We start from the raw sequence: 25,655 nt of genomic DNA on the forward strand, positions 1-25,655 counted from the left end.
TTTATTTTGTTTTTGAGAGAGATGCAGACAGAGAGAGACACAGAGAGAAACACCAGAGCACAGTTCAGCTCTGGCTTATGGTGTTGTGGGGAATTGAACCTGGGACTTTGGAGCCTCAGGCATGAGAGTCTGTTTGCATAACCATTATGCTATCTCCCCCACCCAACCCTTTTTCTTTTATGGATTTTTAGATGCTGCCACTTGGGGATTCTGTAAACTAGGATGTAAGGTTTTGAGCATGGAGGGAGAAATCTGATGGGAGAGAAGTCAAATTTCTCATGAGAAGTTTCCAAAGACAACTGCATCACAGAACCAGGGGTTGATGAAGCCAAATGTTTAGAAATGGAAGGGGAGAGCACCCTGGCTCCCTTATACCCTAAATTGTAGACTGGGCCTAAGGCATGGCTAGGTCCTTCCTTATTCCTGCTGTGGACGCAGTTGATACACACAGACACAGATTTCCAAGAAACAGAGGCTTGGGTGAGAATCTCATTGCTACCACACATGGGGTATATAGCCAGGAGGAATTTTGAGATGGCTTCTGAATCTTAAGTAGATTTGAGACTTTCTATGAGTGTTCTCATTGAAGATAAAGTGTGGTAGAGAAAATACTGCCCCAAGACGACCCTTTTACACCGAGTTACTCAGTCTCTGTCAGTTCCCACCCTGAACCTTGTTCATGGCTGAGCCTCGAGATTCTCACTTTTGTACTCCAAGTGGAAGCCGGCTGCCGACACGCTGATATCTGAGTAGAAATGGAGGTAGAGCTGGTTGGAGGTGCTATTCAGAAGGGCAGGCACTGTTGTTCCTAGGATAAGGAAACAGAGACATTCAAGCTTGGCCTTCCTGATGTGGACATTCTCCCAATTCTCTTGCTTTTGATCCCTAATGACATTCTATGTCAAGTGTCCAAATGACCCTACAGATCAAACCCAGTAAATGGCAAATTAGCCCCTCCACTTCCCCAGTTGGTTCTCTAATGGCCGAGGAATGGATGGGGACTTCAAACTACTTCCTGTAAAAGCAGCTGAAGAGCCACAGCCATATGCCAACAGCTGAGTGACTTTCTCAGGTGGTCTACAAGTTTTATTCCCTTCTAGCTCTCTTCAAAATGATGCTGGAAAATCCAGGCAATGTAGACAGTTAATCTGAGGCACATGACTCCTTTTTATATTTCTGCAACATGGGGTACTGAGACCTAAAACATCCAGGTCATTGCTCTGGACTTTGGGCAAAAACATACATCACACACAGTCAGAAATTCACCACTGGAACAGAAAATGGTGTGACTTCCTAATAAAAATCTAAGTAGTTCCTCAAAAAAAAAAAAAAAATCAAATGACCCCAGAATTTCACTCTTAGATATACATCCAAGAGAATCAGAAACATGTCCCCTTAGACACTTATTTGTGAATGTTTGTAGTGCTATTGTTCATAACAGCCAGCAAATGGAAACAACCAAATGTCTATCAACTGCTGAGTGGAGAAATGAAATGTGGTGTATCCATAAGATAAAGTGTTGGTGCATGTAACAACATGGTGACTCTGGGAAACAGTCTGCTGAGTGACAGATGCCAGACAGAAGATCACACAATGAAGGCTCCAGCTATATGAAGAGTCTTCAACAAGAAAATTCACAGAGATGGAAAGTAGGCCAGTAGTGGTGAGGGGATGGGACAGAGGTGATGAGAAGTGGGAAACTGGTTTCTTCTTGGGGTGTCAAAATCAAAATATTCTTGGGTTAAACAGCAGCGATAGCTGCAGAATTTTGTGAATATACTGAAAATCACTCCACTGCATACTTCAAAATGGTGACTTTTATGGTACATGAATGATACTGCAACAACAATCATAGTGAAGACACCACTTCCTCTGAATCAGTGTCTCTGGAAGCCCCACCTCACCTGAGAAACTCCCTAACATGGTTACAGTGTTGTCTGCCCCGTCAAATACTTCCAGGGAGTCCCAGTTCTGCTCTGTTACAAAACTGATGACTTGAATCTGGGAAGGCAGAGGAAACAGGTTGTTAGTTAGGCATCCCATGACCTTTTCCTTCTTCTCTTCCAAACTCCTCCCTTCACATAGCCAACACCACCACCAACACCTACTTGGTGCCTGACATGGGGTCACATCATAAGAGTTAGGTATAGTCCCTGCCCCATGAGCTCGCAGTTCCAAGGGAATGGAGCACTGTAAGACACTTTGGGATACTTTGTAAGGCCAAGAATGGGGGATATTTCAGTCCTACTGGCCTCCTCTGCATCTCTCAGCATTCCTTGGGTTTCCATGCTTTTCTGTTTTGACCACATCAAAATCTGTCCATAACCTCCTCATGTCTGGCCCAGTCACCTCAAATCTCTGCTTCCTGTCTCTCAGTGGGTTCTGTGGAATCTGGGCCCTCCCCAAGTCACTATACCAGCTATGGGGTCTTCTACACATGGCTCTTACCACTGGACCCATTATGGCACCAATTTTGCTAATATATCTTTTCCTTGACCAAGGGCTCTCCTCACCCCTACCTGGATGCCAGCGCCTTCAGGAACCATGATCTTCCATACACAGTTGAGGCTGTTGAGGTAGGGTTCCGGGAAGCCAGGGGACAGGATGGTGCCCCTGCGCTCGGTGAGGTTCCCGCCACAAGGCACTGGGAAGGGGGCAGTTCTGGTCAGAGGTGCTCCCATGCTGGATTCCCCTTGGAAACCTCCCCAGTAAGATTCCTCTAGGGGAACCCTAACCTGTGGAGACTCCCTTCCCTGGTGGCTTCTCCCCACAACACCAGCTCTGTCTCATCTCACAGCTCCTCCCCTTACAACTCTCCTGCAGGGACCTATGCCCATGTTTCTCCCTTCATAGGTTCCTCCCTGGAACCCCAAATCCTCCCCCTTGCTGTCTTCACACCCAAGCCCTGTGACTGATGATTTGGATTGAGTTGAACACCCAACTTAAGTTATACTTCAGGGTGGGGTGATGTGGGGTGGTGGGGAAGGACTGCTGTGTTCTGGGGCCACTTCCCAGGGGTAGAAAGGACTGTCTGCTGACAACTGTCCCCATGTTCTGGCTGCCTGGGAACTCACCTACACATGTTGGTGCTGAGACATTCCACTGGGCCAAAGCCCCAGGGATAGGGAGGCACTGGATTTCTGGGGACCCCTGCAGGGCATAGCCGGAGTTGCATTCAAAACGGACAATAGCCCCCACGGAGAAGTCACCACCCAGCCTCTTCCCATATCGGGGTTCCGGCACAGAGCTGCACTGTGTGGCGCTGGTTCGGGGTACCGCTGTAGAGGACAAAAGACACTGAGAGGCAGGTCTCACCCTGCTAGACACTGGCTTGAGGCTGGAGCTGAGGTAGTCTTGATGGGGACCCTGAAAGGCTCTGGGTTTTCTCCTTTAAGGAAGGGGACAGTCGACAATAGTGCTCATCTTACTAAATGTGGTTGGACACACTACATTGTCATACAATTTCCAGATCCATGAGTGGTAGTGTGAGGCTCCTGAGCCTAGACCTTAGGTCTAGTTGTGCTCTTTACCTTTCCAGTGAATCCCTCATCCATCTGGGTCCCATGTCCCCCAACAGGAAGAATGGTCCTTTTGCTTCCCTTTTTCCTGCCTTTAGCTTCTCCTCATGTACCTTAAGACCCTGCCCAGGACCCCGTCCCCCAGGGCGGGATAACCTCTGCACAGGAAAATGCAGCACTCCCTGGGTGACTGAATAAGTAGGGCTACTCGTAAACTTTGAGTCCTAGCAGAGTGAGAGTTTTCCTGGACCTGGGCTGCCTGGGGCCTGCCAGCGAAGCCCAGTGCTCTAAATCTTTGCTGGGTGTGGGCGACTTGGTGAATTTTTTCATCCTATCAGTGAAACATTATTACACTGAGTTTCTGAGAGTTGGAATAGTTGGTGCTGAGTTAGAAAGTAGAAGAGTTGGGACGCCGGTTCAAGCTCATGTTCACCTCACTCCAAAGCCTGTGCTTTCCCCATACTTTCATTGTGCCCAGCAGACAAATCATCTCCATGAGAGAGATCTAGATTAAGAGTCCTGGGCTGGTCTTCCTAATGCCATCAGGACTGTACCAGACCTTGGTGTGAGGAGGGTAGGGTGGGGTGGGGAAGGAGGAGAAATCAGATTCTTGTGGCTGACTTTTTCCTTCATTCAACAAGGAATTTGACCCAGTAAATGCCTATTGGATAGGTCAATATATATAAGTCAAACTAATTCCAGGGAACTGTCACCCACACCAGTAACTACCCCCAAAACTCCCCCAGACAGCAAGACTCAACACTAGCAGTCAAAGGTCCCTCTTTCTTTGGTCACTGACCCCCTGAAGAATACAAACCATCTCTGTACCTCTCAGGTCCACATCATACATACCTTGGTAAACAAAATGGAAGCCTCTGGCTGGTGCTTGGCCTTTGGCACTGAACTTAATGAGAACTTGATTGGAGGTAGCCAGGGGCAGTGATTCTCCTGCCGAGATAAGGGGCAAGGAAGGGAGGCAGACAGTGAGTCCAGGGGTCAGACCCAATAAATAAAATCCTTGTCAGGAAGGAAGGCTGCCCATATCCTGACAGCAAGTATTACACATGCCTGGTATGCTCCTCCTGAAATGAAGCCTCAGAGATTTTAACCGCACTTCACAGTTTAAGGTTTATAGACAACTTTTGCATCCAAGGTTTGATGCATAGTCAGTGTGAGGTGTGAGCATGAGATGAAACTCAAATAGATTGAGAAAGAAAGGTTAAGAAAGATTTAATGATAAACCCAGAAAGAAGAAGGCACCTAAAGGGATTTTTTCCCCAGAGGGGTAGGGAGAATGGGCTGTTTCCACACTGACTGGTGGTTTGCTGGGAATGCAGACATCAATCTAGTTAACAACAATGCACCAGCTTCTGGGAATGAGAATAATGTGATCATCTGAGAGAACTGGTCTTTCCAGGTCCCTTGTGAAATGATCGATGACCAGAGCAATCCTATAAATTACTGTTGGCATTAGGAAACTGCTGGGAATGAAAGGACACACTATTCATAATCATGCTGGGACAACCAAGTGAAAGCTGGGACCGTCCTAGGCAAAGCAGGGTCTATTGTAATCCAAACAATAATACCATGACCAGAGAAAGATAGGGGAGCCCAGTCATTTCTCTATCAGAGGGTGACATTATCAGATGATCACATTATTCTGTTGAGATGCTACCTTGAGGTCAGGTGGATGAAAGTCAAGGCAGCACCAATCAAACTGCAAACTCCAGTTCATCATTATCTTCCTGTGCAAGCTGAAGATCATGGCTGGCAGGGCCCTCTGCAGCCCTGGGGACTTCTAAGTCCACCATCACGAGGGAGGAGGAACTATAGAAAGCCATCTTGTCTCCATTTCAGTGAGGGCTGGAGTTGGAGCCAGTTTAGAAGCTAGCAGTAGGCACCACTGGTCCCAGAGAGTCTATGTGATGCTATTAACACAGGAGGTTATTTTGCATGACACAGAATTACATGTCACCCAGATGGCTGAGTCTGACTGGGAATAATTGTCTCAGCTGATTTCTGACTGTTGAAGTGAGGGAGAAATTCAAAATTACAGCTTTTCTTTATTATCACTATCACTCTATTCCTTTCTCTCACGGATGTGAGCAAAACAAATCCAAGCTTCACATTCTGCCATCTATGGGCTGATGCCTGTGCATAGTATCACCATCATCTTACAGTAAAATCTCAACTTGCAGTCTGGGCACTTTCAGACCTCCTGCACCCCTATGAATATCTGCATGGTCAAATTACTGGGCGTAAGAAAAGATTCCAATGTTTTAAGAGAGAAAATCATCCCGAGAAATCAAAGTAAATATTTTACATGAGCTGCAACAAGGAATAGACAAAAAAAAAAAATCTCAGAAGATTTTCAATCATGATTGTCACAAGATTAAAACAGCACTACGTTTGTGAAATCAGACATGACAAACAGGCCAAAAGAAAGATCTGAACTCAATAAAGGTTACAAAGAGATGAGAAAGACAAGTACATGGCAGCTGGCTTCTGCAGAAATTAAACAGCAAGTAGAGATTAAATTTGGTAAAGTCTTCTAGAACTCACAGGAAAAGAATAAAGAGATTAAAACAATGAGAAGAATGACAAGTGGCACGGAAGACAGATGAATAGTCAAAATTCACGCATGAGGAATTCCAAAGAGAGAGAGAGAAGACAGATAAAATGAAGAAGAAAAAAATGACTTAAGAAGACACTGTTAACAGCTTAATAGTTGAGGTACAAACCAAAATTGTTCATAGAGGTAAAATTAATGAAAAGAAATTTCTGTCACAATACACCTTTCTTGAGGTTTTTAATTTTAAAGTAAAGAAAACATGGGCATAGACCTCTAACATCCTTCTCTCCACCATCACTGGCCATCTCCATCAGGAACATCATCATAAGCCCTCTTGTGGGCCTCTATGGGACCTTGCCCTCACTGTAGAGTGAGTGGTAGAAACTACCCTACTCTCAGAAGGGAGGCTGGGTCAACATACTCTGCCTCTTACGGAAGACTGGTCTGAAATGAGTGCCACCTAGAATGTTCCTAGCTATGACCATGGAATGTAAGCACAGACTGACAGGGATAACAAAGGTTACACAGGATCCTGTGTTAAATATGAATAGACATGGGTCCTAGGTCAGATAGATGGAGTTTACAATTAACAGTATTTATGTACTTTTGCCAAATTTGGGAGCTACTTGCTGCCCTTATCCAGGTTTCTGTTCCTTTTCCCAACTCTGACATCATCTTCCCAGACAATACTTTCAGCCTACCTGTATGTTGGCTGTCAGGCCCAAGTAAAAATTCCTAGTCATGGGCCCATCAGAATATACCTAAAATAGACTTCATAGCTTCTTCTAACATGAAAACCTCAAATTTCATCTGCTATGCTCTTACATTTATGTTCCTTATTATTAAACAATTTGTTCTGCTTTATAACTTAATGCTTTTCAGCCAGTAAGTTGCAGATGCTACACTGATGCCAACCTGATTTCCTTGGGCAGACGACCTCACCAATATGTCCTAGAACCCCACTTCCCCAGAGCCCTGCCCAACTAGGAAAAGATAGAAACAGGCTGGGGGTATGGATCGACCTGTCAATGCCCATGTCCAGTGGGGAAGCAATTACAGAAGCCAGACCTTTCACCTTCTGCACCCCATAAAGATTTTTGGCCTAAACTACCAGAGTGATAAAGAATAGGGAAGCTTCCAATGGAGGGGATGGGATATGGAGCCCTGGTGGTGGGAATTGTATGGAACTGGACCCCTCTTATCTCACAATATTCTCAATAATTATTAAATCACTGATAAAATAAAGTTAAAAAACCATTACAGAGAAAAAGAACAAGCTATCTATAAGAGTAGAGAATTGTTCTGGATTTCAACTCATACGTAATATCAAATGTTGGAACACAATGAAACAGTTGTTGCCATTTTGGAAGAAGTTTGTAATTTACAGTTAAGTTGTCATTTACATACTATGTCAAAAATAAGACATTCTTTTTTTTTTTTACAGCACAAATTCCATTTATTTAACAGAAGACTAAACACATGCAAGGACCCAGGTCCCTGTACCTCTGTCACCATCTGTAGGAAAGAAACTTCGCAAGCTGTGAAGCAGTGTTCCAGTTGTCTCTCTTTCTCGCTAATCTCTTCACCTTCCCTCTCAGTTTCTTCCATTCTTTTTATTTAATTTTTTATTTATAAAAAGGAAACATTGACTAAACCATAGGACAAGAGGGGTACAACTTCATACAATTTCCACCACCAGAACTCTGTATCCATCCCTTCCCCTGATAGCTTTCCTATTCTTTAATAACCCTCTGGGAGTATGGATCCAAGGTCATTGTGGGATGCAGAAGGTGGAAGGTCTGGCTTCTGTAATTGCTTCCCTGCTGAACATGGGTGTTGACAGATCGATCCATACTCCCAGCATGAAAAAGAAGACATTCTTATACATGTCACAGATGTGATCTCTTCTGTAAAAATGAGTGAAAGTTGGAAGATGAAATTATTCAGAATAAATGCAACAATGAGTATAATGCTAAACCAAAATAATTATTGCTGATGAGACAACAAAGCTAAATGCAAATATAAACATCACTGTTAAGTGGCACAGATAGCATAATGGTTGTGCATTGACTTTGGAATCTCAGACATGAGAATCTCAGACATGAGAGTCTGAGATTCCAAAGTCCCTGGTTCAATCCCCACCATAAGCCAGAGCTGAGCAGTGGTTTGATAAAAAGAAAAAAGAAAAAAAGAAAAAAACTCCATAATTTTAAAAGTCATAAATAACAGTGAAATCAATGCTCAGATAAATTTTAAAAACTTGGAAATTAGAGATGAGTCAGGGATAAATGGAGAAGGAATGAAGGAAAGTAATAACAAAACAAGTGGCCAAGTGTCAGACCAAATGCTTCCTTGTAAAATAAGTAAGTAAATATTCTTTTTTTTTTTTTTTTTTGCTTCCAGGGTTATCACTGGGGTTCGGTGCCAGCACTATGAACCCACTGCTCCTAGAGGCCATTTTCTCCCATTTTATTGCCCTTGTTGTAGTTGTTATTGTTGTCATAGCTGTTGTTATTGTTGGGTAAGACAGAGAGAAATCGAGAGAGGAGGGGAAGACAGAGGGGGAGAGAAAGATAAACACCTGCAGACCTGCTTCACAGCTTGTGAAGCAATCCCCCCCCTCCCCGCAGGTGAACTGGGATCCTTATGCCAGTTCTTGTGCTTTGTGCCATGTGCGCTTAACCTGCTGTGCTACCGCCCAGCCCCCACAAACATTCTCTAAAAAGACTCAGAGAAAACAAGAGGAGAGATGTCAGGTAAAAACTGACACAAAAATTGTTAGAAACATGAAAAGTTCCTAGCTGTGACCACAGAATGTGAGCCCAGACCTACAGGGATGCAGAGGTTACATAGGCTTCTGTGCTGAATGTGGGCTCCAGATCAAATCAATGGGGATTACGTAATATTTAACAATATGTATATACTTCCCCATATTTAGGAGCTACTCTCTTCCCTGATTCATCTTTCTAGTCCTTTTTCCAACTATGACACCATCTCCTCAGACAATAACCTGGGTCCACCAGCATATTAGCTGTCAGGCTCAGGCAAACACTAGTAAAGTCATGGGCCCTCTGGAATATACTTAAAACAGACCTACTAGCTTTTTCCAAAAGGGAGACTCTAATATCCACTTGCCTTCATGCCTTTAGGTTCATGATTAGTCAACAATTTGCTCTGCTTTATATCTTAAGTCTTTTTTAACCACCAGGTTCCAGATGCTACCGTGATGCCAACTTGACTTCCCTGGGCAGAGGACCCCATCCTGCGCCTTGGAGCCCTGCCTCTCCAGATCCCTGCCCCACCAGGGAAAGAGAGAGACAGGCTAAGTGTATGGATCAACCCGCCAATGCGGAGCGGAGAAGCAGTTACAGAAGCCAGACTGTTCATCTTCTGCACCCCACAATGATCCTGGATCCACACTCCCAGAGGGATAAAGAATTAAGGGACGCTATCAAGGGAGGGGGTTCGATATGGAGCTCTGGGAGTGGGTATTGTGTGGAAATGTACTCCTCTTATCCTATAGTCTTGTCAATGTTTCCATTTCATAAATAAATTAAAAAAAGAAACACGAAAAGGTAACAAAATAATCACAAAAGTAGTGTCAGACATTTTAACACAACATTGTTAACCATTGCTACACCAAATAGAAAGGAAATGGAGGTTCTAGTCCACAAGTATTTGTTCCTGCAACATATTCAAGCATTAGGGAGATACAGAACTTCCGTAAGTACTAGTGACTCATCATTCATATTTCCTCAAATGAAGAATACAAAATCATTTGAGTATAGGTCATAATTCTCTCTCTCTCTCTCTCTCTCTCTCTCTCTCTCTCTCGCACTAGTTCTATTTTTCCAGTCCTTCTATATCTACACCAATATCTATATCTCCATATACAGGCACTGATGTATGTGTGTCTATGTATCTCTCTCTACTTGTACTTTAAGTTCTGTATCTATATCCATCTATTATATACCCACCTGTCTATTAAAGAATTTTGAGGGACTAGGTGGTGGCACACCAGTGTGCAAATATTTGGGTTCAAACCTCTGGTAGGGACCAGGGGTTTGAACACATGGGAAGTTTCAGGAACAGTAAAACAGTGCTGCAGGTGTATCTTTCCTTCTTTACCTTCGCCCTTCCTCTCAATTTCTCTTTGTTTCTATTCAATATAAATAAATAAATAAACAAAATATTTAAAAAAGAGATTTTGAAAAACCAGACTTATTGTCCCAGTTAGTTATGTATGTATTAAGGTGGTGTTATAGAAAATAGATTTCTTTGAAAGCCACTGGTAATGGTTTTGAGTGATAAAATTGAGCAGGACAGATGTAATGACTATTATATCTTTCATCTAATCATAACTATAAGTCTAAAACGGAGTTTTTTTTCTTTATTACCTTTATTTATTGGAAAGAGACAGCCAGAAATTGAGAGGGAAGGAGAGACAGAAATACACTTGCAGCCCTGCTTCACCACTCGAGAAGCTTTCCTCCTGCAGGTGGGGGCTAGGGGCCTGAACCAAGGTCCTTGCTCAGTGTAACGTGTGTGCTCCACCAAGCGCACCACTACCCAGCTCTGGGAGAATTTTTTTTAACCAGAGGACTGCTCAGCTCAGGTTTATGTTGGTGCAGGGGATTGAACCTAGGACTTTGGAGCCTCAGGCATGAGAGTCTCTTTGCATAACAATTATACTATCTACCCCCACCTGAGGTTTTTTTTTTTTAACTCTACATTTTGCAGATACAGAAGCTAAGGCTCAGAGAAGCTAGGTATTGTGCCCACAGGCACACAATCAAGTAGAAGAGCTTCGACTGGGGGCAGTGTAACTATAAGATTCTTCTGCATATCTCTTTCTTTCCTTCTTAATTTCTCTCTCTCTCCCTTCCTTCTTTCCTTCCTTCTTCCTTCCTTCTTCCCTCCCTCCCTTCCTCCCTCTCTCTTTCTCTTTGTTGTGGGTTTTTGTCATCCCCACTCTGGACTAACTTTTTCAGATAAAAAGAGAGAAAGACAAGAGAGGGGAGACAGCAAAGGCCCCACTCGCATGCTACAGTACTCGTATATGCTATACCAGGGGCTTGAACCTGGGTCAAGCACGTGACAAAGCAAGCACCTTCCCACATGAGCTACCTTGCTGACTTCTAGCCCTTCTTTCTTTCTTTCTTTCTTTCTTTCTTTCTTTCTTTCTTTCTTTCTTTCTTTCTTTCTTTCTTCCTTTCTTTCCTTCTTTCTTTCTCTCTCTCTCTCTTTCTCTCTCTCTCTCTTCACTTGCAGGGGGGTCGCTTCACAGGCGGTGAAGCAGGTCTGCAGGTGTCTGTCTTTCTCTCCCCCTCTCTTGTCTTCCCTATCTCTCTTGATTTCTCTCTGTCCTATCCAACAACAGTAATGGCAACAATAACAACAACAAGGGCAACAAGATGGTAAAAATGGCCTCTAGGAGCAGTGGATTTGTAGTGCGGGTACTAAGCCCCAGTGATAATGCTGAAGTTGAAAATAAATAAATAAATACATACATAAATAAATAATGCAAGGGAACAAGTACAGAGTCTTGCACGTGCATTCTAAGGCTGAGCCAGCCTGGCCCATTTTTCAGTTTTGTGTCTTGATGACAAAGACCAAGGCATGTCTCCATCATCCAAGGAGTTCAACTTGTCTCTGTCTTTGGGGCTCTCATTTAGTGCTAGGGGTTGAACCCAAGTCCTCAGAAATGTATGTGTACTGCTCATTCAGTCACCTACTTCTTTGATGCTAAGAAGAGATATTCTTAGATAGTTCTTGGGCAAAAATAGCAAAATACAATTTCTCACAGATTATTTAGAAAGTAATGATGTTGAAATTAATGTACATCAAAATCTAAGGCATGAAGCCACAGCTCTGCTTATAGAGAAATGTATTATTTTGTATATGCTCTTTATTACACAAAGAAAATTATAAGCAAATCTCTCAACTCAGAAAAGGTAGGATAAGAACAAAATACTCTGGAGGGGAAAAAAGAAAGAGACGTTATGGAATAATAGAGGTTTATTAATTAGAAAATAATAAACTCCATAGAGGATCTGGTAAATAGAAGCAATAAGACAAAAAACAAGAAAGATATGACATTCAGCATTTGTAAAGACAGGATGTAACCACCAATGAAGAAGAAACTCAAACTATCATAGTATGTTAGCTAAGCTTTTGTTGCTAACATAAAAGAATTTAAAAAATGGAATTAAAAAGATGATGCCAACAATGATTTTAAAGTAATATACCTGAGTAGACCAATAGGTATGGGAAAAAATTGAGAAAAGCCACCGAAAAGGAAGAGTTAAATTAATGAGCTACATGGAAATGCAAATAACACTAAAGCAACACATAAAAAAATTAGTAAGCTAAACTTCTTTGTAGAGGATATTGCTTCTTGCCTAAAGGACCCAAGGAGTCAGCTGGCAGTGCTAACATTATTATAGAAAGTTCGTTATCTTTGCAAAATGGATGAAGATTACTAGTCTTCAAACATACTAACAAAGACTATCACCTTATAAGATACAGCTATGTAAATAGCATGCAACATATAGTGAGGTCTTGTATGATACAGCAAATCCTAACAATAAGATTTTCAAAGTAAACCAAATTTCAAAACAATCTGGTTATAACAATAACTATCTATTGCCTTCTTAAACCCTAAGACAGCAGGAACCTTCCCCATTCTCTATAAAACCCATATTTCTCCCAGTCCTTGAACCTCTGGGGTGGGGCTCACTCTCTTGCATGCTTCTCTTAATTCATACCAGTTGATACTGCATCTGTTGATCTCAACATAATCAAGGCAACCAGTACCACCTTGGCATGTTTCACTTCAGAGTGTGTCCAGAGATGTAAGGCAGTGAATGTCAACTCTTTAGCTTCATATACTCTAGTGAGACCTTTCCTGGCTCATAGGACTTCTTAATTCCATCTCGGGTGGTGCACTTCTCAACAAAGCCTCAGAACCTAGATATAGACCAGGGACCATTAGATAGGGCATATGTACACATGTATCCATAAGTTAGGGGAAAATATATACCTTAAAGCAAAAGTGCACAAAAGTTTGCAGTGACTCAATAAATGCAGCAAGCAAGTAGAAAGGCCTAAAAACGACACCATAAAGTACCTAATCAAATAGTTGCTACTAGACCTAGATACCCTCCTAACCTACTATCTATTTCATTTCCCTCAATCACTCCAAGGCTAACCTTGTCAAAGTAAGGACTACAAAAGCTGGATAAGGGCAAGAGACCAGCATACTTTAATGAAGGCTCTTTTGGTTACTACCAGGCCACCCCATCACCTGAGGCCCTAGTCAGGGAATCCTGGGATTCCGACACAGACATGATGGTCCTAGACCTCTAACAGATGCCTGTCATTGGTCATCTCCATCAGGAAAAACATAGCGTACCCCTTTGTGGGCTCCTATAGGACCCTGTCTCCTATGAGGATCAGAGGATCAACAATGGTTGGGATAGACCTATTTCCGAAGGGAGTTTGGGCCAATACACTCCACCACTTGAGGAAGACAGGTCCTGAAATTAGTGCAGCCTAGAATGTTTCTAGCCATGACCACAGAATGTGAGCTCAGACCTATAGGGATACAGAAGTTGCACAGGCTCCTGCAACAAATATGGGCCCCATATTTGTAAATCAATTTGTCAAATAGATGGGGTTTACAGTTAACAATATTAATATACTTTTCCCATATTTGGGAGCTATTTTCTTCCCTGAAACTGCTTTCTAGTTCTATCTCCAACTATGACACCATCTCCCTAGACAATATCTTTGGTCCACTTGATGTTAACTGTTGGGCTCAGGCAAAAATTAGTAGTCAAGAGCCCCTTGGAATATACCTAAAACAGACCTAGACTTTTTCCAAAATGGAGACCCCAAATCTCATCTGCTATATTTTTTCCTTTAGGCTCTAGATTATTATAAATTCTTCTTTATATCTTAATGCCTTTTCAGCCACCAAGTTGCAGATGCTACCAAAACTCCAATCTGACTTCCCTGGGCAGACAATACCACCAATGTGTCCTGGAGCCCTGCCTCTCCAGAGCCCTGCCCCACTATAGAAAGAGACAGGCTGGGAGTATAGATCGACCTGTCAATGCCCATATTCAGCAGGGAAGCAATTACAGAAGCCAGATCTTCCACCTTCTGCAACCCACAATGACCCTGGGTCCATGCTACCAGAGGAATAAAGAATAGAAAAGCTCAATCAGCCAAGAAGACTTAACAATTATTAACATCTATGCACCCAATGAAGGACCATCTAAATACATAAAACACCTACTGAAAGAACTACAAAAATACATCAATAGTAATACAATAATACTGGGAGACTTTAACACCCCACTGTCACACTTAGATCAACAAAGCAGAGAACCAACAAAGAAACAAGATAATTAAATAAAGAGATGGACAGACTAGACCTCTGGGACATTTTCAGAGTTCTTCACCCCCCAAAACTGGAATACACATTCTTTTCAAATCTACACAACACATACTCAAGAATAGACCACATATTAGGCCACAAAGACAGCATCACCAAATTCAAGAGCATTGAAATCATCCCAAGTATCTTCTCAGACCACAGTGGAGTAAAGCTAACATTTAACAACAAACAGAAAATTACTAAAAGACACAGAATTTGGAAACTAAACAACATACTGCTTAAGAACCACTGGGTCAGGGAGACACTCAAGCAAGAAATTCAAATGTTCCTGGAAACAAATTAAAATGAAGACACAGCTATCAAAATATTTGGGACACAGCTAAAGCAGTACTGAGAGGGAAACTCATAGGCATACAATCACATATTAAACAACAAGAAAAAGCTCAAATAAACAACCTCACTGCACACTTTAAGGACTTAGAGGAAGAGGAACAAAGGAACCAAAAGCAACCAGAAGGACAGAAATCACTAAAATTAGAGCAGAAATAAACAACATCGAAAATAAGAGAACCATACAAAAGATCAATGAAGCCAAATGTTGGTTCTTTGAAAAATTAAACAAGATTGACAAACCCCTAGCTAGACTCACTTAAAAAAAAGGGGGGGGAGAAAACTCAAATTAGTAGAATTGTAAACGATAGAGGAGCTATCACAACTGACACCACAGAAATCCAGAAAATCATGTGAAACTTCTATGAAGAACTATACACCACCAAGCTAGAAAATATGGAAGAAATGGAAGAATTCCTAGAAACATATGCCCTTCCAAAACTGATCCAAGAAGAACTAAAAAATCTAAATACACCAATCAGAGAAAAAAAAATTGAAATAGTTATTAAGAATCTCCCCAACAACAAAAGTCCTGGACCAGATGGCTTTACAAACAAATTCTACAAAACCTTCAGGAAACAGTTAATACCCATACTTCTAAAGCTTTTCCATAAGATCGAAGAAAGAGGAACACTCCCTTCCACCTTCTATGAAGCCAACATCACCCTGATACTAAAATCAGATAGCGACACAGCAAAAAGGGAAAACTACAGACCAATATCTCTGATGAAAATAGATGCCAAAATATTAAATAAGATCTTGGCCAATCAGATACAGCAGTATATCAAAAAGATAGTTTATCACAACCAAATGGGATTTATCCCAGGAATGCAAGGCTGGTTCAACATACATAAGCCAATCAATGTCATTCACCACATCAATAAAAGCAAAGCCAAAAACCACATGATTATCTCAATAGATGCAGAGAAAGCCTTTGACAAAATCCAACATCTATTAATGCTCAAAACTCTACAAAAAATGGGAATAGACGGTAAATTCCTCAAGATAGTGGAATCCATATATGGCAAACCTATAGCCAACAATGGACAGAAGAAACCTATAGCCAACTCAATGGACAGAAGATGAAAGCATTCCCCCTCATATCAGGGACTAGACAGGGCTGCCCACTATCACCATTACTCTACAACATAGTATTGGAAGTTCTTGCCATAGCAATCAGGCAAGAGAAAGAAACCAGAGGAATACAGATTGGAAGGGAAGAAGTCAAGCTCTCACTATTTGCAGATGATATGACAGTATACATAGAAAACCTAAAGAATCCAGCAGACAACTACTCGAAGTTATTAGGCAATATAGCAAGGGGTCAGGCTACAAAATGAATGTACAAAAACCAGTGGCATTTCTTTATGCAAACACTAAATATGAAGAAGACATCCAGAAATCACTCCCATTCACTGTTGCAGCAAAATCAATAAAATACCTAGCAATAAAGCTGACTAAAGAAGTGAAAGACTTGTACACTGAAAACTATGAGTCGCTTTTCAAGGAAATAGAAACTGATACCAAGAAATGGAAAGACATACCATGCTCATGGATTGGAAGAATAAATACCATCAAAATGAATATTCTCCCCAGAGTCATATACAAATTTAATGTGATACCCATCAGAATTCCACCAAGCTTCTTTAAGAGAATAGAACAAAGACTACAATCATTTATCTGGAACCAGAAAACACCTAGAATTGCCAAAACCATCTTGAGGAAAAGAAACAGAAATGGAGGCATCACACTCCCAGATCTCAAACTATATTATAAGGCCATCATCGTCAAAACAGCCTGGTACTGGAACAAAAATAGGCACACAGACCAGTGGAACAGAATTGAAAGCCCAGAACTAAACCCCCACACCTATGGACATCTAATCTTTGATAAGGGGGCGCTAAGTATTACATGGAAGAAGGAGGCTCTCTTCAATAAATGGTGCTGGCAAAAATGGGTTGAAACATGCAGAAGAATGAACTTGAACCACGTTATCTCACCAGAAACAAAAATCAACTCCAAATGGATCAAGAACCTGGGTGTTAAACCAGAAACCATCAAATATTTAGAGGAAAACATTGGTGGAACACTTTCTCACCTAAACCTCAAGGACATCTTTGATGAAACAAACCCAATTGCAAGGGAGACTAAAGCAGAAACAAATTAATGGGACTACATCAAATTGAAAAGCTTCTGCACAGCCAAAGAAACTATCACACAAAGAGACACTTCACAGAATGAGAGAAGATCTTCAAAAGCCATACATCAGACAAGAGAGAATCACTAAATATACAAAGAGCTCAGCAAACTTAGCACCAAAAAAGAAAATGACCCCATCCAAAAATGGGCAGAGGATATGAACAAAACATTCACTTCAGAGGAAATCCAAAAGGCTAACAAACATATGAAAAACTGCTCCAGGTCGATGATTGTCAGAGAAATGCAAATAAAGACAACACTGAGATACCACCTCACTCCTGTGAGAATGGCATACATCAAAAAGGACAGCAGCAACAAATGCTGGAGAGGCTGTGGGGACAGAGGAACCCTTCTGCACTGCTGGTGGGAATGTAAATTGTTCCAGCCTCTGTGGAGAGCAGTCTCAAGAACTCTCAGAAGGCTAGACATGGACCTTCCATATGACCCAGTAATTCCTCTCCTGGGGATATATCCCAAGGACTCCATAACACCCAACCAAAAAGATATATGTACACCTATGTTCATAGGAGCACAATTCATAATAGCTAAAACGTGGAAGCAATCCAGGTGCCGAACAACAGATGAGTGGCTGAGAAAGCTGTGGTATATATACACAATGGAATACTATGCAGCTATTAAGAACAATGAACCCATCTTGGATGGAGCTAGAAGGAATTATATTAAGTGACCTAAGTCAGAAAGATTGAGTATGGGATGATCCCACTCATCAACAGAAGTTGAGAAAGAGGAACAGAAAGGGAAACTAAAAGCAGGATCTGACTAAATCGAGAGTAGGGCACCAAAGTAAAAACCCTGTGGTGAGGGGGAGGGTGGACATTTGGCTTCCCGTGGCAGCGGGGGTGGAGGGGGGTGGGGTGGGGGGTGGGAGGGGACACAGTCTTTTGGTGGTGGGAATGGCGTCTATGTACACTCCTATTAAATTGTAGTAATATAAATCACTATTTAATTAATATGAGAGGGGAAAATTGATTGTATATCTTGAACTTTTAAAAACACAGAGTGAGTCTTTTTAATACATAGGCTGAGTCTTTGATATGTTGACTCTCTCAAAAGCCTAGACCAGGGAGAACAGAAGCAACCGGTGGCACAGCTATATACAAGATGTTGGGTATTATACAGCAAATCCTAACAAAGGAACTTTTCAAAGTTAAACCAATTACCAAAATAACGTGATGATAAGAATAACTATCCATTGTCTTCTTGAACCATAAGACAGCAAGAACCTCACATTTCCACTATAGAGCCTATATTTCCCCCAGTCCTGGAACCTTAGGGTGGGGCACACTTTCCTGCATGCTTCTCTCAATTCATATCAAATAATATTGCATCCACCGATCACAACCTAATCAACACAATGAGTGTCACCTCAGCATGCTTCACTTCAAACTGTGTCCAGAGATTTCAGGTGTGGAATGACAGCCCTTCAGCTTCATTACTTGGGTGAGACCGTTCCTTTCTTAATATTCTCTAATTCCATTTCAGGTGGTTCACTGCCTAACAAAGTCCCAAATCCTAGATACAGACCAGGTCCCCTGAAATAGAGCATGTGTTCACATGTATCCATAAACCAGGGCAAAATATATACCAGAAAGCAAAAGTACACAATAGTCTGCAGTGAGTACCCCCCAACACTTCATCTGCACTTTTCCAGCCTTTAGGTCCATAATTGTTCAACAATTTGTTTGGCTTTGTATGTTAACTCTCTTTTCAGCCACCATGTTCCAGATGCCAGCATGATGCTGACCAGACTTCCCTGGACAGATGACCCCACCAGTGTGTCCTGGAGCTCCGCTTCCCCAGAGACCCACCCTACCAGGGAAAGAGAAAGACAGGCTGGGATTATGGATTGACCTGTCGATGCCCATGTTCAGTGGGGAAACAATTACAGAAGCCAGACCTTCCACAATGACCTTGCCCAGAGGGATAAAGAATAGGAAAGCTATCAGGGGAGGGGATGGGATATAGAGATCTGGTGCTGGGAATTGTGTGGAGTTGTACCCCTCCTATCCTACTGTTTTGTTAATGTCTCCTTTCTAAAATAAATAAATAAATAATAATAAAAAAGAATAGAAAAGCTATCAAGGGAGGGGATGGGATATGAACTCTGGTGTTGGGAACTGTGTGGCATTGTACCCCTCTTATCTTATGGTCTTGTCAATATTTCCATTTTACAAATACATTTTAAAAATTCTGGTTTGTAGGGGGCTGGTAAGCACACACAGTATTAAGTATAAGGATATTGGTTTGAGCCCCTGGGTCCCCACCTGCAGGGGGGTCACTTCACAAGTGGTGATGTAGGTCTGCAGGTGTTTTTCTTTCTCCCTCTCTATTCCCCTGCCCTCAATTTCTCTTATCCAAAAAAATTAAATTAAAATAAAATATGGCCTCCGGGAGCAATAGGTTCATAGTGTCGGCACTGAGCCCCAGCAATAACCCTGGAAACAAAAAAACAAAAAAAAAAAAAAAAGAAGAAGAAGAAGAAGAAAAAAGAAAGAAGGAAAAAAAGTTTAAGGGGGATTCGACTTCCGGAGGCGGAGCTACGAGCAGCAGATCTCTTTCTCTCCTCTCCTCTCCTCTCCCGGATCAACTAGGAATACCAAAGGAGACCACCCGGACCGAAACAAGACAGGACTAGAATGACCACAGAAACCCAGTAAATCACCCGTGAGTACAAACACGCGTGGCTGGTGACAGAGAGGAGAGAGGGGCCTAAGGAGAGATTAAGTGACTGCTAACAGTTCGACAGTTTGTCAGTGGAGACACCACCTCCAGTCTGCTCCACCAACAAGGGGACAGCTGAAGGGAGGAAAGGACTCCCCAGAGACTCAACAAGTGCAACTCTGAGTCTCCATTGCTACTACCCTCAGAATCTGGAGCAGCAACAGGGAGGGACACCAGGGTACAGAGATCTAACCGGGAAACTCAGGAGAAGACCTATACCTCGGTGGCATAGCTGAGGGGCTGTGAAAGTCTCTTTGCATAACCACTGGATTATCTCTGCCACACCCTGCTTTATCTCTTGGTCAGGAGTCAGTGATTAAGCCAAAAAGCCTATTGATAGTTTAAAAGCCCTCAGGCTCCCATAGCCTACAGGGGAAAAAAAAAAAGGCTTTTACACCACTGAACTCCAACTCAGGGATTGAAAAAACTGTTAACTTATATAAAATGGATAAAACAACAAGAAAAAATATTGGAGACTCGAACCAGGACAAGAGTCCAGCTAAAAGTCCTCCAGAGGGTGAAGCACAAAACAACGAGTTCAACATCCAAACATTAGCTAAGGAAATAATAACAGGAGTGAGTAAAGAATTTGAAAAAATTGTAATCAGAAATGCAGGAACAACAAATGAGAATATGGAAGAAAATTCTAATTATCTCATGGTTATTAGAGAGCTGAAAGCTGAAATCGCTGAGCTAAGAAGGCAACTAGCTGAACAAGCTAAAACAGTATCAGAGCAGGGCAACAAAATAGATGAACTCCAGAAAGCAGTAGAGGGCAGAGAGAATAGAATCTATGAGGCTGAAGACAGAATTAGCAAGATTGAGGATGAATTAGAGACAACTAAAAAAGAAGTAAGAGATCTCAAAAAGAGATTAAGAGATGCTGAAAACAACAACAGAGTCCTATGGGATGACTTCAAAAGAAACAATATACACATTATTGGCTTACCAGAGGAAGAAAGAGAAGGGGAGGAAGAAAGCGTTCTCCAGGCCATAATAGCTGAAAATTTCTCTAGTCTAGACAACACCAAAGACATAAAGATTCAAGAAGCCCAGAGGGTCCCAAACAGAATTAACCCAGACCTAAAGACACCAAGACATGTCATCCTTAGATTGGAAAGGAATAAGGATAAAGAAAGGATCCTCAAGGCTGCAAGAGAAAAACAAAGAGTCACCTACAAAGGAAAACCCATAAGATTAGCAGCAGACTTCTCCATACAAACACTACAGGCCAGAAGAGAATGGCAAGATATCTATCGAGTGCTCAATGAGAAAGGCTTTCAGCCAAGAATACTATATCCTGCTAGATTGTCATTCAGACTAGATGGAAGCATCAAAACCTTCTCAGACAAGCAACAGTTGAAGGAAGCAACCATCACCAAGCCTGCCTTGAAAGAAGTTCTGAAAGGTCTCCTATAAACAACCAGACCACCACAAATAGAACATATATCAAAACACTCTAAAACTCTACAAGAATGGCATTAAAATATCTTCAATCTTTGATATCAATAAATGTCAATGGCCTGAATTCACCTATTAAAAGACACAGAGTAGGAAGATGGATCAGAAAACACAACCCAACAATATGTTGTCTACAGGAAACTCACCTAACGCAACAAGACAAACACAGACTTAAAGTGAAAGGATGGAAAACTATCATTCAAGCCAATGGCCCACAAAAAAGGGCAGGAACAGCTATTCTCATATCTGACATGATAGACTTTAAAATAGATAAGATTAAAAAAGATAGGAATGGACACTACTTAATGCTCAGAGGATCAGTCAATCAAGAGGACTTAACAATTATTAATATCTATGCACCCAATGAGAAGTCATCTAAATACATCAAAGTTCTACTGAAAGAGCTACAGCAATATATTAACAGTAACACAATCATAGTAGGGGACTTCAACACCCCACTATCTCAACTTGACAGATCATCCAGGCAGAAAATCAGTAAAGACATAAGGGAGCTAAATGAAGAGATAGATAAACTAGAACTATTGGACATTTTCAGAGTCATTCATCCCAAGAAACTGGAATACACATTTTACTCAAATCCACATGGATCATTCTCAAGGATAGACCATATGTTAGGCCACAAAGACAGCATCAGCCTATTCAAGAGCACTGAAATCATCCCAAGCATCTTCTCAGACCACAGAGGAATTAAACTAACACTTAACAATCAACAAAAGATTAGTAACAGTGCCAAAATGTGGAAGCTCAACAGTACACTTCTTAACAACTTCTGGGTCAAAGAGGAAATCAAGGAAGAAATCAAAATGTTTCGAGAGTTCAATGAAAATGAAGACACAAGCTATCAAAATATTTGGGACACAGCTAAAGCAGTCCTAAGAGGGAAGTTCATAGCTATACAAGCACACATTAGGAAACAAGAAAAGGCACAAATAAACAGCCTGATTGCACATCTTAAAGACCTAGAAGAAGAACAACAAAGGAATCCTAAAGCAGCCAGAAGGACAGAAATTACTAAAGTTAGGGCAGAAATAAATAACATTGAGAATAGGAAAACCATACAAAAGATCAATGAAAGTAAATGTTGGTTCTTCGAAAGAGTAAACAAAATCGACAAACCTTTAGCCAGACTCACAAAACAAAAAAGGGAGAAGACCCAAATAAATCAGATAGTAAATGAAAGAGGAGAAATCACAACAGACACTGCAGAAATTCAACATATCATGCGAGGCTTCTATGAACAACTATATGCCACCAAGCTAGAGAACCTGGAAGAAATGAATGATTTCCTAGATACCTACCAACTTCCAAAACTAAGTAAAGAGGAAGTGGATAACATGAACAGGCCCATCACAGCTAATGAAATTGAAACAGTTATCAAAAATCTTCCCAAAAATAAAAGTCCTGGACCAGATGGTTTTACAAATGAATTCTACAAAACTTTCAAAGAAGAACTAATACTTCTACTTTTAAAAGTCTTCCAGAAGATTGAAGACACTGGAATACTCCCTGCCAGCTTCTATGAAGCCAACATCACCCTGATACCAAAAGCAGACAGGGACACAACCAAAAAAGAAAACTACAGACCAATATCTCTGATGAACATAGATGCGAAAATATTGAACAAAATTCTAGCCAACCGGATACAGCAGTATATCAAAAAAATTGTTCATCATGACCAAGTGGGGTTTATCCCAGGCATGCAAGGTTGGTTTAATATACGTAAATCAATCAATGTGATCCACCACATCAACAAAAGCAAGACCAAAAACCACATGGTCATATCAATAGATGCAGAGAAAGCCTTTGACAAAATACAACATCCCTTTATGATCAAAACACTACAAAAAATAGGAATAGATGGAAAATTCCTGAAGATAGTGGAGTCTATATATAGCAAACCTACAGCCAACATCATACTCAATGGTGAAAAACTGGAAGCATTTCCCCTCAGATCAGGTACTAGACAGGGCTGCCCACTATCACCATTGCTATTCAACATAGTGTTGGAAGTTCTTGCCATAGCAATCAGGCAGGAGCAAGGAATTAAAGGCATACAGATTGGAAGAGAAGAAGTCAAACTCTCCTTATTTGCAGATGACATGATAGTATACATGGAAAAACCTAAGGAATCCAGCAAGAAGCTTTTGGAAATCATCAGGCAATACAGTAATGTGTCAGGCTATGAAATTAACATTCAAAAGTCAGTGGCATTCCTCTATGCAAACACTAAGTTAGAAGAAATTGAAATCCAGAAATCAGTTCCTTTTTCTATAGCAACAAAAACAATAAAATATCTAGGAATAAACCTAACCAAAGAAGTGAAAGACTTATATACTGAAAATTATGAGTCACTACTCAAAGAAATTGAAAAAGACACAAAGAAGTGGAAAGATATTCCATGTTCATGGGTTGGAAGAATTAACATCATCAAAATGAATATATTACCCAGAGCCATCTACAAATTTAATGCTATCCCCATCAAGATCCCAAGCACATTTTTTAGGAGAATAGAAAAAATGCTACAAATGTTTATCTGGAACCAGAAAAGACCTAGAATTGCCAAAACAATTTTGAGAAAAAAGAACAGAACCAGAGGCATCACACTGCCAGATCTCAAACTATATTATAGGGCCATTGTCATCAAAACTGCTTGGTACTGGAACATGAACAGACACACTGACCAGTGGAATAGAATTGAGAGCCCAGAAATGAGGCCCCACACATATGGACATCTAATCTTTGACAAAGGGGCCCAGACTATTATATGGGGGAAGCAGAGTCTCTTCAACAAATGGTGTTGGAAACAATGGGTTGAAACATGCAGAAGAATGAAACTGAATCACTGTATTTCACCAAATACAAAATTAAATTCCAAGTGGATCAAGGACTTGGATGTTAGACCAGAAACTATCAGATACTTAGAGGAAAATATTGGAAGAACTTTTTTCCGCATAAATTTTAAAGACATTTTCAATGAAACGAATCCAATTACAAGGAAGACTAAGGCAAGTATAAAACCTATGGGACTACATCAAATTAAAAAGCTTCTTCACAGCAAAAGAAACCACTACCCAAATCAAGAGACCCCTCACAGAATGGGAGAAGATCTTTACATGCCATACATCAGATAAGTGTTTAATAACCAACATATATAAAGAGCTTGCCAGACTCAACAACAAGACAACAAATAACCCCATCCAAAAATGGGGGGAGGACTTGGACAGAATATTCACCAGAGAAGAGATCCAAAAGGCTGAGAAACACATGAAAAAATGCTCCAAGTCTCTGATTGTCAGAGAAATGCAAATCAAGACAACAATGAGATATCACTTCACTCCTGTGAGAATGTCACACATCAGAAAAGGTAACAGCAGCAAATGCTGGAGAGGGTGTGGGGTCAAAGGAACCCTCCTGCACTGCTGGTGGGAATGTCAATTGGTCCAACCTCTGTGGACAACAGTCTGGAGAACTCTCAGAAGGCTAGAAATGGACCTACCCTATGACCCTGCAATTCCCCTCCTGGGGATATATCGTAAGGAACCCAACACATCCATCCAAAAAGATCTGTGTACACATATGTTCTTGGCAGCACAATTTGTAATAGCCAAAACCTGGAAGCAACCCAGGTGTCCAACAACAGATGAATGGCTGAGCAAGTTGTGGTATATATACACAATGGAATACTACTCAGCTGTAAAAAATGGTGACTTCACCGTTTTCAGCCGAACTTGGATGGACCTTAAAAAATCATGTTGAGTGAAATAAGTCAGAAACAGAAGGATGAATACGGGATGACCTCACTCTCAGGCCGAAGTTGAAAAACAAGATTAGAAAAGAAAACACAAGTCGAACCTGAAATGGAATTGGAGTATTACACCAAAGTAAAAGACTCTGGGGTGGGTGGGTGGGTGGGGAGAATACAGGTCCATGAAAAATGATGAATGAAATAGTGGGGGTTGTATTGTAAAATGGGAATCTGGGGAATGTTATGCATGTAAAAAAAAAAGAATTAGAAACGCAAAGCAGAAATTGACTGAGTTTGGAGTATGGCACCAAAGTAAGAAAGCAGAAGTACACTAGAGTTTGCAGTGAGTACCTCCCTAATACTTCCTCTCCACTTTTCCAAGCTTTGGGTCCATGATTGCTCAACAATTTGTTTGGCTTTGTATGTTAACTCTCTTTTCAGTCACCAGGCTCCAGGTGTCATCAGGATGCCGGCCAGACTTCCCTGGATTGAAGACCCCACCAATATGTCCTAGAGCTCAGCTTCCCCAGAGACCCACCCTACTAGGGAAAGAGAGAGGCAGACTGGGAGTATGGACCGACCAGTCAACGCCCCTGTTCAGCA

At 41.4% G+C, this 25,655-nt stretch overlaps 1 protein-coding gene across 5 annotated transcripts in view; it reads right to left on the minus strand.

Annotated features, from left to right (window-relative positions):
• Positions 1 to 25,655, minus strand: part of CSMD2 (CUB and Sushi multiple domains 2) — an 814,611-nt gene that overhangs the window by 133,472 nt on the left and 655,484 nt on the right. For all 5 annotated transcript variants that reach the window (XM_060205823.1, XM_060205822.1, XM_060205821.1 and 2 more), the window contains 5 exons: positions 4,371 to 4,466; positions 3,075 to 3,278; positions 2,520 to 2,644; positions 1,905 to 2,001; positions 704 to 808 (listed from right to left, as the gene is read on the minus strand). In XM_060205823.1, the coding sequence (XP_060061806.1) occupies positions 704 to 808; positions 1,905 to 2,001; positions 2,520 to 2,644; positions 3,075 to 3,278; positions 4,371 to 4,466 (627 nt within the window). The remainder of the gene's footprint in view (positions 1 to 703; positions 809 to 1,904; positions 2,002 to 2,519; positions 2,645 to 3,074; positions 3,279 to 4,370; positions 4,467 to 25,655) is intronic.

This window comes from Erinaceus europaeus, chromosome 13 (assembly GCF_950295315.1).
Source record: "Erinaceus europaeus chromosome 13, mEriEur2.1, whole genome shotgun sequence".
Lineage (NCBI taxonomy): Eukaryota > Metazoa > Chordata > Mammalia > Eulipotyphla > Erinaceidae > Erinaceus > Erinaceus europaeus.